Source organism: Spermophilus citellus (assembly GCF_964194105.1).
Source record: "Spermophilus citellus genome assembly, chromosome: 3".
NCBI classification, from domain to species: domain Eukaryota; kingdom Metazoa; phylum Chordata; class Mammalia; order Rodentia; family Sciuridae; genus Spermophilus; species Spermophilus citellus.
Genome location: NC_138184.1, coordinates 152,416,536 through 152,431,186, shown reverse-complemented (window position 1 = coordinate 152,431,186; position 14,651 = coordinate 152,416,536). Strand labels below are relative to the sequence as shown.

The 14,651-nt window shown below is 35.4% G+C and overlaps 1 protein-coding gene across 7 annotated transcripts in view; it reads left to right on the top strand.

The window, feature by feature from the left end:
- The window catches only part of HDAC9 (histone deacetylase 9), an 890,491-nt gene that overhangs the window by 707,663 nt on the left and 168,177 nt on the right, over positions 1-14,651 (top strand). For all 7 annotated transcript variants that reach the window (XM_081283850.1, XM_081283851.1, XM_081283848.1 and 4 more), the window contains 4 exons: positions 6,768-6,823; positions 7,068-7,155; positions 12,772-12,891; positions 13,204-13,301. In XM_081283850.1, coding sequence (XP_081139976.1) covers positions 6,768-6,823; positions 7,068-7,155; positions 12,772-12,891; positions 13,204-13,301 — 362 coding nt within the window. The remainder of the gene's footprint in view (positions 1-6,767; positions 6,824-7,067; positions 7,156-12,771; positions 12,892-13,203; positions 13,302-14,651) is intronic.

Below are 14,651 nucleotides of genomic sequence, written 5' to 3'. Positions count from 1 at the left end.
CTTCAGCCAAGGAAAAACCTGGTTGATGTGGTATGAATACAACAAATCTTTGTACCAGACATTAAGGGGTACAGAAAAATACTAAACACATTCCCTGTCAAAAGCTCAGAATCCAATCTGAGAGATATTTCTATAAGAATAATATCTTTATTTCAAAGGATGTCAGGCCTCTTTCTGCTACCCTAATGCTCTATTTATAAAGTGCAAAGTATTTTATGTATTTCTGAGAAAGTAGTTACTCTCAAGTCTAATAAGTGATTTCCTACAAATAACTGGGGTGCAAAAATATGAACCTTTGCAAGACTAAAGAATCGGTCTGGCCAAGGCCAGACTGGACAAATGGACAGCAAGAAAAGAAAAAAAATCAGCATAGAATATATTCACAAATTTAGTTTTATCATTCTTTACTGAACAACTGCTATCTGCTGGGTACTGTGTAAATGTAGAAAATAAAATAGTAAGGAAAAAAGAAATGCTTTGGTGAATGAGGTTGTGATCATACTCACCACAATAATGAAAACAAATTAATCAAATAATTAATCTTATAGGTACATCATCACAGATGTAGATGAGTTCTCAGAAGAAGTATTTGGCAGGTCTCTGAGTATCTTCATTCACTCATGCTCCTAAAACAAAATACCACAGACTGTGTAATTTGTTTTTTGTTTTGTTTTTTTTTTAAAATGTGTTCTCTCATAGTTCTGGAGACTTGGAAGCCCACAATCAAGATGATGGCAATTTGGATTGTCTAGTGAGGTCTGTCCTTTGCTTCCAATATGGTACCAGAGGAGTGTGTTGGAGGGAGAAAGGGACAAACTGAAAGTATGTTGAGGAATTAATGTGCCTCACTCAAATCCAGACATTGAACACTTAGTTCCCAGTATGACTGTTTGGAATAGGACCTGTAAGGAGATGATAAAGGTTACTTAAGATCAGAAGGACCTTAATAAGGACCAGTGCCCTTATATAAGGTGGAGGAGACAGCAGAGTGTTCTTTCTCTGAGTGCTCTGAGGAAAAGCCATGTGAGGACTGAAGTGAGAAGGTGGTTATCTTCAACTAGGTAAGGAGCCCTCACCAGTCAAACCTTGTTTTCATTGGAAAGACATGATAGTGATCGATTAGGATGTTTGGCACTGAAATTATGAAGGTGAAGTTTTTATTGGTAATGACAGTGTCTAGGAGTATGACTACAAACAGAAAACCAATTTATAAAAGATAAGGAGAAAATCTGCTTGAGTGGATTTTCTGTGTGGATATTGAAATCAATAGTAATAATTACTGTAGGAATGATGGAAAGAAAGGTAGAAATTTAAAAGTTAGAATATTCAAGGAATAGGTACATATATGAGTACATCAACTTAAGTAATAAAATCTATAGGGATTGGTTATGAGAGAAAATGAGATGAAGAAAGGTTATGGAGAAGGAAACACTAAAGACAATTAACTTCATTGTTCTCTAACTGATCCAATGACAAATCATGATATCATTGCTAAAATAAGGCTGGGAAGATCTAGGTTTGATTTTGAATATATTGAATTTGAAATGACCTTGAGATATCCAAATGAAGATATTAAGTATGTGGGCTAATATGATGGTCTGTGCTCAGAGGAAAATTCATCCTGGAAACATAAATCCATGGAATATCTTATAATGGGTAGCCACTGAATTCATCCATTTATCTATTCTAAAATTGTAGAAGCCTAAGATGTGGCCTTGAATAACATCAATAACTGATAAACAGAAGACTTATTAGGAAGTAAAAAGAGAGGTAAGAAAACTAGGAGAGAGTGAAATCAAGAAGCCACAGGAATAATCTTTAATAAATGAAAAAGTATCCAGTAGGGTTGAAATTTAATGAGGGGCTAGTAGGTTGAAAGAGTAAAATTATTGGATTCATTGACACCCTTGTAAGAGCTTCTTTAGTGATGTAGTTGGTTGATTGAGACAGAGATTAGGAGAAGGAGAGAGGAAACAGGATAAATTATCTGTACCAGAATTGTGGCTGTTAAAAGAAGAAAAGAAGTGTGGAAACTGGTGGAATTGATGAGATTTAGGGTGCATGTGTGTATCTATCTGTCTACTCCAAAATGGTAGGAGCCTGAGCCTATTTGAATCGCAGTGAAGGACATTTAATAGGGAGGGAAATTTTAATATAAATTTAACATGTGGATGAAAGAAGGTGGATAAATGAGAGTAGGAGAGGATGAGATCCAAACTGCAGGTGGTGAGACTAACATCTCCTCTAGAGCAACAGGGCACAAGGGACCTGCAGTGCCTTAGCCAGCACTCTCTCAGTCGTCTTATTGTGTTCTATCTTCTCTTTCCCTGAGTACTTAATCTTTTGTTGTTGTTTGACAAGAATGTGTTCTGGGAGTGGATGAAGTGGGTTTTATGATCTCAAAGCAACAGTGAGAAACAGAAGAACTCCATCTCTGCCTTTTACTGCAAGCTGGTCTGGGAGGTTTTGGAGAAAAGCGCTACAGTGAGCAGACTGCAGGAGAGGCAGCCCTAGCAGGTTTCCGATAGCAAAAGTGGTGCATGCAGAGAATACCTGGAGGTGTAGGGGACTGGATGTTCCTAGGGGCACAATAGAAGATTTGAGTAGATGCTGATGACTAAGAAAAGGTTTATTGAGATTGGGAAGGAGATCATTTTTAACATAAAATTAAACAGTTTAGAAGTAGTTTAGCAGAATGGTGGCAGTCACAGCAGAAGACTGTAAGTGGAAGGCGGACTTCTGTTCAAGTAATATGACTGAAATGGAAAGTGGGGGGTGTGGTTCAAATTCCCTCTCTCGTTTTTTCTTCTTTAACTCAGCTAATGACCTATGTAATTTCATTTTTTTTTCCTCAACATGAACTTTACTTGGATTGACTTCCTGTACATAATGCTTTCTTAAGCTTCTTTCTTCTTTGAATTCTGGCATTTACCCTATCCAGAATGTCCTTTAAAAATCCATTTTTATCTATGTGAATACAACTCTTGTGGTATGACCCATTAATATCTACCTCGAGGGTTTCTCTTTGTTTTTTAGTTTTCTCTTTGAAATAACTCATAAATTTTGTAAAACCATTTGGAAAATATGTAAAATCATCACTAAAAATAAAATCACATCTATTACCTTAGCTTCAGAGATAACATTGTATATATTACTGACACTGATACTTTTTGAATTAACATTATAAAGTCCTTTCTGTTTCACTGAATATTTATAACAAACTGTTTTTTGAGGGGAGGTACTAGGGATTGAACCCAGGGGTAGTTAATCATTGAGCCACATCCCTAGCCCTTTTTATTTTATTTTTTTTATTTTGAGACAGGTTTTCACTAAGTTGCCTAAGGTCTCACTAAGTTGCTGAGGCTAGCTTTGAACTTTCAATCCTCCTGCTTTAGCCTCCTGAGCTACTGGGATTAGAGGCGTGTGCCAGTATGTTCAGCTAACAAAGTTTTAATGACTATCTAATATTCCTTGGTATAAATGTGTCATAATTTACTAACCATTCTCTTAATATTAGCTAATTTAGATAATTCCCAATATTTAATTATACATTAGACATGAAATTTTACGTAAATACTTGTATACATAGTTACCATTAAGGCAAAAATCCTATAAACATCAAATGAAGGGATAGGATTGTTTTTCTAAAGGCTCCAGATATATCAGGTGGATTATTTTCCAGCAAGAATGTGAGTTACCCTTCTACAAGCAGCATATGAGTGGATAAGCTATAACTCTTGTCAGCAGAGAGAATTTTCTAATATTCAATTAGAATATTGAATATTCTGGGTAGAAAAAATATTGGCTTTTCATTCAGGTTTTCATCTGTATTTATTTGATTATTTGTTAAGTTGAATACTTTTTCTTATAATCATTGACAACTGGATGTTTTCTTCTTTGCCCTTTACCCATAAAAATGTAATATTTTAAATTTATTTATAAAAGATTTTTCATATTGTTAATTTAAGATTTTTACATGCAAATTATATTTCTCATGCCTTATATTTGTTGTTGTTTTCATCCTATTGTTTTTCCAGTGATTTAAATTGCATCTATCATAATCTTTATAGAATTCTCCATTCTCTATAATAGCACTGCATAGTCTCACCCTAGAATCTTAAAATTTTAATTTAACCACTGTATGACCCAGCTATGCAAATCCTCTGTATTTACCTTAAGAAAGTTGTCATAGTATGGTGATACATGCATACCCATGTTTACAGCCGCACAATTCATGATAGCCAAACTATGGAACCAGCCTAGGTGTCCATCAATGGATGAGTGGATAAAGAAGTATGGTATAGGTAAGATGCAGTGGCATGTGCCTGTAATCCCAGTGGCTAGGGAGGCTGAGGCAGGAGGACCACAAGTTCAAAGCCAGCCTCAGCAACTTAGAAAGGCCCTAAACAACTTAGTGAGACCTTGTCTCAAAACATAAAAAGAGCTAGAGTAAAAAAAAAAAAGTGTGGTATATATACACAATGGATATTTATTATTTATATTTATTCAGCCACAAAGATAAATGAAACTATATCATTTGCAGGAAAATGGATAAAACTTGAGGTCATTATGTTAAGTGAAATTAGCCAAAATTAAAAGGTCAAGGGTTGTATGTTTTCTCTCATATGTGGTGCTAGAGAAGAAGAACAAAAAGAAAGATAGGGGGTGATCACATGAAAAGCAAAGGAAGATCAGAGGAAAGCTAGGAAGTGGGGAGGAGGGTGGAAACACTGCAGAGAGATATGGGCCAAATGATATTGTTATGTTATGCACATGTACTTAAGAGAAGCCACACGTGTCAGATACAGGAAATATGTCACAACAAATCCCACCATTATACAAAACTGTGATGCACCAGTAAAGATAAAAAAATTAAAAGATCAAGAAGAAAATAGGGAATTTCTTAAAAAAAAATTCAATCTTGATTGTCTTGTATAGTTCTTTAACTTTCATATTTCTTCCATATTAATGTATTATTGCCAGAGAAAGAGTTCTTAAGAAAAAGAAAGGACTGTTTTGTTACCATTCCGGGAGTCATTTATTCATACATCCCTCCCTTCCTTTCTTCCTTCTCTCTCTCTCTCTCTCTTTCTCTCTCTCTCTCCCCTCTCTCTCTCTCTCTCTCTCTCTCTCTCTCTCTCTCTCTCTCTCTCTCTCTCTCCCCTCTCTCTCATATTCTGTACCTCTGAACTACATATATCCTAGTCCTTTTTATTTTGAAGCAGGTCTTGCTAGTTGCTGAGGCTGGCCTCAACCTTGTAATCTTACCTCACAAGATTTCCAATCAGCTTGTTATCTTTATGTCTTAGTCCATTATCTGCTACTATAACAAAATAACACAGATAGGGTAATTGATAAACAATAGAAGTTTATTTGACTTACTCTTCTGGAGGATAGGAAGCCTCAGAGCCTAGCATCAGCATCTGGTGATGTCTTTTCATACTTAGTCATAACATGGCAAAAGAGAAGCAACACACGTAAGATACAGGAAATTCTAGCCAAATTCATTCTTTTCATCAGGAACCCAATACTTCACTAACTAACCCACTCCCACATGAGGACAGAGCCCTCAAGGCCAATTTACCTCTTAATACAGTTACACTAGGGATCAGTTTCCAGTGCATAACTTTTAGGACACAGATTCAAGCATAGCAATTCCTAATTTGCTTCTGAGATTGTCATTATATACACACACCAAAATAGATAGCAAATCAACTTATTGTTAATCACTGTAACAAAAAATTGTATGTATATTTAAAGACCTAGGGCATAGATGATTTTCTGAATACTTTCATGCTTACAGTTAAAAATTGGGGGAAAAATACCTTGGGTATATTAAAATTATTTCAAAAGTTTAAAGATTATGTATTAAAGAAATATTCTCTTTTGAGCATTTTACTTAAGTCATAGTTAAGTGAAAGGTGGTGTGAACCATGTGATGAATGATTATTTTTCACAACAGACAACCAAGTTTTCTGAGCACACTGGCTTTGCAAGGATTTATAGTTCCCTGCCTTCATGCTGGAGTTACTTCAGCTTCCTGTGATGCATTCCAACTAATCTGTAGGTTAAGGCATTCCTTGATCATGGATAGATCCGATTGCTACTCAGCCCTGGAATTCTTTATAAAATTCCAGAACTTGGGCTAGAAATTGACTTAGGGAATCCAATAAAGTTGCAAGTCTTGGCAGTTGTCCAAGCTAAATTTATAGACTGGAAGAAATATGGGCTTTCTATTGTTCTCTTTTTCACCTTTGTGAGGTTTCTTTTATGTCTATGTGAGTGTGTGAGTGTAAATTTATCATTTTGCTGACATCGAAGTGGAAATAATCATTGAAGGAATCCAATCCAGCTAAAAAGTTTTCACTTTGGATCTTCTCAGGTCTTTCCAAACGTTGACCTAAAGTTGCACCAAGAGTGAATTTCTTCTCCCTTTGTAGGATGTTGATGTCATGAAAGAAGTTGTTCTTGAAAATGAATCATGCAAATATAATAGCTGACATGCACGTCTGCCAGCTAGGTATAACTCCCAAGTTTCTGTTCTTCCCCTGGCTCTGTGGGAGCCTTCTTTTTGAGACATGATCTGAGAAAGTGTGATCATATGTATTGTTTCTATCCATTCTGCAATATGGTAATAGGGGCAAGAAAACAAGATCAGGAGCATCTAAGAGACAGTATTTTAAGTGTGTACCTAATGTTCTGTAGGGTGTAGAGATCCAAGCAAGCCCCTCATATCTGGCCACTGAAAACCTGTCTTGTTCTTACAGAATGGGTTTGCTGTTGTGAGGCCCCCAGGCCATCACGCTGAAGAATCTGCAGCCATGTAAGTACCAGGAACTGTTGCCCATCTCCAAGCGCCACGGTTCCTGGCGGTCACCTGCCCCATGCATGTTTCTGAAGCCTCTAATTGTTAGCAGATGGACTGAAAAATCTTGCGAGGTACTCCCAGAAGCAGATTTATGGCTTCAGAGATCATATAGCATTTTAAAAAATGCTCTGAACATTATTTATAATGGTTTTCCTGGATGATTTGCTTTCTTATTTCTCTGTTCTTCTCTATTCCACAGGGGGTTCTGCTTTTTTAATTCAGTTGCAATTACCGCCAAATACTTGAGAGACCAACTAAATATAAGCAAGATATTGATTGTAGATCTGGTATGTATTCCTGGCCAGTGCTGCGTTTCCAGCGACTCTAGATAAAAGGAAGTGGATTTGTATTTCTCTGTTAGGTTGTCTTGCTTTTAGCACTTGCAAACAACTGAAGGGTGTGTTTCCTTTGAATGTGGAAACTCATTAAATTCAGGATTGCAGTTCTGAAACCATAAACATTCACGTTTCACTTTCATGGTGTTAACTGCAATTTAATGAGAAGAAGGCGCAGATCAGGGCAACTTTTATGATCCTTAAATGAATTGATACTTCCACAGTTAAAATAACCCAACAGAACCTGAATTTACTTTTCCCTACAGAATATAGACTTTAAATAGTCAGATGTGCTGGAAAGAATGCTGTTGCTTTGGTAACCAATTGGCCACTTCCCCTGGTTAGCAATCATTGTCGCTTGTTGTGCAACAGTGGTATTATTAAAACAAGTCAGCATGTCATTTTTTCTGAAAAGATATCAGATCTCAGATGCCAGTTTGGGATGACTCCCTGCAGGAACTCTGAATGATTAAAAGTCAGAGGCAGTAACTTAGTCTTGCATTTTAACCTGATGCATTCTTACACAATAGTTATAATTTGTTTAACAAATGGTTTGTTTAAATGCAGATGACACTTGGCATGTTGTCTAAAGTATATTCATGAATAATGAGCTGGAGATCTGCCCCATACAAAAAAGGACCAATCCAGGAAAGGGCGAAAGAGGACTGAATGGTGATTTATGAGCCCCGTTTTCGGTTTGCCTCCAGTTCACGAGGAGGTGTAATAGGTTGTCTGACAAGGCATAGACAGGAAATGAACCCTGGCATCCAAACCGAACCTGCTACATCTGCACTTAATTAATTTTTGCAGGTGATAAAAGATTTAAAGGCAAAATATGTTAAAGGTTTTTTTGAAGTGCAAGGCTTAATAGTCTAAATCTTGTTCATATCTGCACTCATAATTAAATCTTATTGGAAGTCGTGGCCTCACCCTCCAGCCCTCTGATTTAGTTAAACAGGCACACCAAAGGGTTGAGAGAGCACAAACAAAGCCATGTGAAGAAATACTTAGTTAAGTTAAAATGAAGATAAAAGGAATGGAAGATAGATAACCATTTCTAGTGCTTGGTTGGAATGGATGTTTTTCACACTCGGTATTGTATCCCTCCTGTGTACAGTTTTGTGCAAAGAATATCGAAGCCTAGCTTTCCATGCATTTTCCAAACATGCATACGTTTTAGTGTAGGTCACAGTTCCCCGATAAAAAATGTGTTGAAGACCTAGATATACTGCAGCAGCAAGGTCTTAAAATTTTTGCAAAAATAAGGACATACCATATTCATACAAAAGGACATTTTATGTAATTTATGACTAATTTTGTATGAATTATAGGATATTACATTTGAAGAAATTAGTATGCTCTTGGTACTGTAAATTCCATGCTAGACAGATAGACCAGAAATGGAAAAAGAGGATAGTAGATGAAGACCAAAGATTGTGCAAAAAGAAAAATAAATAAAATTGCTAAGCTTTCTAAATTTGTCCACATTGTGTAGCAAGATGATTGATCAGCTATTCATCCTATTCTTAGGAGTCTTTCAGTGATTACTTTCTGAAAAATTTCTGTTATCATTTTATGGTTCTATGAAGATAATAAATGTTTAGGGTCCCTTTTGAAAGCACATTTGTGATATCCAACTCAAAAACAATGAATTGTAACCTAAATGCCTATCTTATGATAGACGGATACTTTGTACTTCAGAGGATTTACATGTAAAGTTTTGTTTTTGTACATTAACACAGGAATAAAAGACTGCTGGAGATAATCTGATACAATTTATAAAATAATTTATTTGGTAGCTCCAAGTAGTTTCCTGTGAGCTTTCTGGCCTTTGATTATAAATTTGCTCCATTATTCAATCATAAAGGATGCTGATTTCCCAATAGGCTGTATCAGATGAGGAGTTTTTGTTTCAAATTCTCTAAATGTATGAAGTTCTGTCCAAAGGGTTGCCTCTGAGCTCACCACCAGCCCCCATATTCTTACTTTCAAGTCTTCCAAATTCTGCAGCTGCAGGGCTACTTTGAGGAAATTCCTGTTTCTTCCAGCTGTGGAGAAGGAAGTTTTAAAGTGCCACGTGGCTCTGAGACATCCGTTCTCTCTAGCTGACAGGTCTATTCTGTGAGTTTGCAAAGGAGACGGGGTGAAGGTTCTCCAGTGGTGGAAAAGCCTCGTTCCTGCACATCCAGAGTTATTAACGTTGGCTGGTGGGTGTAAACTAGCTCCACACATTCTAGGGCCAACAAAAAGTAGGGCTACTCCATTATACAACAGCTAGTCTGGGGCTTTTCATGTGCCTAGTAAATACAGAACCAGAGTTCTTAATTCACTTCCTATCTTGGGTCACAGCCAAATTCAAATGCATTGAGCATTGTGGGCAGATATGATTCTAGTTGGTGTGTGAAGGGCATTCATTCCATTTCTCCTTGTGGGAAAGAATCTAAAAACATTCACTCTATGGAGAGGGAGCAGGTGTAACAGTTTTTTAACACACTGGAGACTGGCCATTGTGTTCAGGCTATATCCTAGAAGTAGATTTGTCTACAAGACTCATGTAGCTTTTGGGTAATGTGACTTTTAATTAGAAAATAATACTTATTAGATTTTCTTTTTTTTTTTTTTTTGAAAGAATAGGTACTACAAGTGTCCTTAGATTTGGGGAAATTCCATTTTTGTTCAAGTACATTTAGACCTTTGTTACAAATCCTTGCACTACATAATTTTGAGTGATAACATTAGCTGGTAGAATATGTGATGTATTCAAAACTATTTTGACATAAAATTGAAAATATATTGGTTCTAACTTCTTGTGCAGAATCCATTTTTACAGTATACTTTTTTAACCAGAGATAAGTTTTCGCATTTCCCAGCAGATCTGAGAGGCATGGTTTATTTTAAGGTTTTTAATGATTCAATTTATTTCATTTATATAATAATTTTTCATAAGCACCAATAATTTTCCTGCCTTAGTCTATATATAGTATATACTTATTGTTATGAAGAAACAGATCTCAGATTATTTTGAGTATATGTATGCATGTGGTTTGTATGAATACTTTATAGCAATAAAAACTGAAAAACTGAAAAAATAAAGACATCTTAAAAGTTGTACTGTAAGTTGTTACACAAAACAAAAAACATACTTGGATTTAACTTTATTCTCTAAATACTTAATGACTATGATACAGAATCATGGATTTCTCAAACAGTAGAATGGGTCTGTGTATTTTAATGAAGAATGTTAGTTCAAACCTTTATTACACTGTGAACAAGATTGTATTTCTTTAGAAGAGTATGGACTAATAAGTACCCAAATATTTTTCAAGAAAAAATAATTTTATATCTCAAATTATCATTTTATTTGACCTTTTAAAAATAAATTTGTTCAATGTTCCTAGAGAAACAAGAGCAATCAAAGCAATATTTTTCTGATTTGCCAATTGCATATACATTTACAACCCTAAGTATTATTGTTGTATTAAGGAAATGGAAACATCTTTTCACTTATTTTTTAAGGTTTTTTTGGTCCATTCTCTAGATATTTAGTAGCAAACACAAAAGTCGTTGTGGGTTAAATTGTTTCATTTTTGTTCCCATGAAGGAAATAATTTTGCTATCTCTTCCTTTTCTTTGAATATTTAGAAATCCAGGAATTAATATATTTTCAGTAAGTTACTTTTTCCCCCTGATGTATATGTCTTTAGCTGGAATAAGTTTCTGAGATGATCCATATCTTCCCTAATGTTATGATTTTTAGTTAATTTGGGGTAGGCATGCTATACAAAAGGTGGAAAGAATCATTGTATGTCTACTGCATGAATGACAGGCTCAGTGTAGGTTTTCAGAAAATATCAAAAGGAGGCTTTGGTAGTGTCTAGTGAAGCAGTTCCAGGCTAGAGGATGGAGTAGAGACAAGTTAAATAAATCTCAATAATGAGAAATAATGTCCAATGACTTCACCTTTCAAATTTGCTAAGAGGACCAAAGAGATAGTGGGTCTGAATTTAACTGTCATAATTAAGAATTTTTCATTTAGAGTAAGAAATGAATTCAAGACCTAGTCTTCCAGCTTACTCTCTATATCCTCTTAGTAAATTACTGAAACTCTGTCATTTTTCTTATTCTTTAAATTAGGGCTAATATCACATACACCATAATAATCAATAAATAATTCATGCAACGTATTTAGTATAGTGCCTCACTTCAAAATTATTTGAATTATTTTTAAAAAATAGTGTGATTCTTACTAATGTAAAACATGTAGTTGCAAATTATCAAAACTTTTTATAACAGAACCAGAAATTATATACTTTATAGGTTAATGACATAGCAATAATATTTGCCTGAACCCTAATGCATAGATTATCATCATTTCAGAGTGTTCCATTTTATTTTTGTTCCAAAGACAGTAAGCATTTAACTGTAGTTCTTAATACCTGTAAAGACATTAAAGACATTTTTAAAAAAATGCTGTAAGTTTTATTTTGCATTCTTGTATTAATTCTGACCTGTTTATATTAAAACAACAACAACAAAAAAGAACTATCAAGTTTGTAGCCATTATCATATGCAAATATCTGAAGAATGTTTCATTCATTTTAATGAAATAGGCTTTTATTTTTATTTTTTTTTAAGTTGGAAGGGGGAGTGGTATGGAAACAGAAAAGGAAAAAAAAAAAAGATCAGGAGGAAAGCTGGGAAGAGAGCCATGATATAATATTAAAATTAAGCAGATTAGACAAGATTGCACAAAGCCCCATCCCATCTTTCTGCTTGGGCCCAAATGATTTAAGAGCTAATGAGCTCATACTCCCTGTGTCTTCGACTCTTGCAGTCACAATTTTACCAAAATGAAGTATGAAGTCCTTTTTGCATCTGGCACCTCTTTTGAAGTGACTCTAACTGCTGAGGGATTGCTAACCGAACTGAATGCTTCAAGAAAGCCAATTTATTCAGCTGGTTGCAAAGCCTTTGACCTTAATGGTGGGACTTGGCAAATCAATGCATACACGTATGTTTAGTGTTCTGTCAAGAATTGCGAAAATGCTCTGTAAGCCATAGATCCTTCTGCAAAATACTAGTTTGTAGTTTAAACATTAGTCTTTTTTTCAGGGGCCAATGAGGCCAGTTAATTAAGCCTGAGGGGTTATGAACTGTTGGCAGTTAATAAGTCATAAAATTCCTCCATAAAACAGGATGCGAGATTCCATCACTGAAGCAAAGAGTACAAAGGGCCGGTGTATAAATATCTAATTGTACCAAAGGACTGGGCTTTTTCAATGACTGCTCATCTGGAGTCTCCAGGGCATGCTCGCTGTGGTTTCCTGATTTTTAGAAGCCAGTTTAAAAAATGAGTGCATTAAAGGGTAATTTGCCTGAAAGTTCAGGAAGTAAAGGGGGTGGTGTGGAAGCAGGCTGAATGGAAGAAAGAAAGAGAGGAACACAGTGAGATGACAGAAAATGAGAAGGAGGGTGGGGTAGGAAGACAGGGAACTAGAAATCAGAAAGGTTGTCTCCATGCAGAGTTAGACATGACTGTATGTGTCATCTGTTTTCTTTTCCCTGTAGGATGTTCACCATGGAAACGGTACACAGCAGGCCTTTTATGCTGACCCCAGCATCCTGTACATTTCACTCCATCGCTATGATGAAGGGAACTTTTTCCCTGGCAGTGGAGCCCCAAATGAGGTTCGGTTTATTTCTTTAGAGCCCCACTTTTATTTGTATCTTTCAGGTAATTACATTGCATGATTACCCCTAATTTTCTTGTCCTTTGCTGGTGTTTTAAATTACATGAGATTACTGAATTGTCCCACAGGACTAAGATCCAGTGCAGAACAAGTGCAGAACCCAGAGCACTGGTTGTCAAGCCAGGCTGGGCTGATTTGACACGTTGTTTGATGTTTATTTCAAGAGGTCCCATGTGCTTGTTTTTCCTCTCTGTTTGCTTTCTTGCCTTTGCCCTCTTCTCTACCTACTCTGGTGTTTTTCTCTTCCCAGGTTGGGACAGGCCTTGGAGAAGGCTACAATATAAATATTGCCTGGACAGGTGGCCTTGATCCCCCCATGGGAGATGTTGAGTACCTTGAGGCATTCAGGTTGGTACTTCTTTCTTTCTGAAAATGCCCAATTAGAAAACAAATGTCCATTGGAACAACACCAAATGTGAAAGAGAAACAAATTCCTAAGTAAGGTGAAGTATCACTAAAAGCTATGTAGGACTATGTGTAAGAAAAAAAAAATAGTATATCAAGACCTAATTGTATTTATGCAGGTATATTGGCCAATGGCCCAGATATATACTCTCCATTTCCCTCAAAGAAAGGGCGCAAAGACTTTATTTTTAAATAGTTCTGTCTGGAAAATTCTGCCTATTATAACACATGACGTGATTTACAATAGACATTAGCATATTAAATATTCTGAAAAGTCCTTCACTACCTATTTAACTGTGCTGAACAGGTATTTCCCAAACTCCACTGGACTCAGATCCCTGTTTTACACAGCTAGGTTGGCATTCCTCATTCTGAGGAGCCAACTTACCTCAGGAACAGAGGCCCTGGCTATCTCATTTTATGGCAGAGTTAATGACTTCTGTATGTTTTCCCTCTCACATTAAGACATTAACCAATTAATTGGCTGTTTTCAGTTTCTATGGAGTAAATGAAATGTATCCATAATGCATTCTGCTACATTTTTTTCTCTCTTTGAAAGCAAAGAATTTTAAAAATTAATTTAAACATGCTTTTTTTTTTTTAGAAATGTAACTTAAGAAAGGGCAGTTAAAAATTTTAAAAAGTTCGGTCTTTGGAAAGGTGTCTGTTTTAAGAAGAAATGTCAGAATGTGTTAATATGAGCCTCGCTTGCAAGATTTTGGAAGGAGATTTTAGCATGTCGGTAATACCTAATTGCTTAGATGTTTAGTTAAAAGTAAAAGCAAACAACTGCATGAAAAGAAATATGAGAACTTCAGAGTTTTGAAATTTACCATTTATAAATTCCCAAGAATTAAAATCCTATTAATATTGTATTTGAGACTTTGGGAAATAATGGGAAAATTTTCCAATATATGTAATTTTAATGGGTTTCTGCCGTCTTATGTGTCATGCTTACTTCATTTTCTCACTTAAAGATGACTTCTCATTAGAAAAGTCATCCAGGAAAAGTGACAGTAACTATTTAGTTACTCTAAAGATGCATTTAAATTAATATATTTGGCTTGGTATTGAAGATAGAAAGGAAAATTCTACCTACATTATAGATATTTGGGAAACAAATATACATAGCAATGTCTACAATATTTATTTTAAAAGAGCTGAAATAATGTAAACTTGGGTTGTATAGGAAGATATTTTGCTTTAATTAGCAGTAAATATCTGAATATTATATTAAGAAATAATAGGGATCTATCTAAGTGTTATAAATTTTCTTTTCCTATATTTGGAACT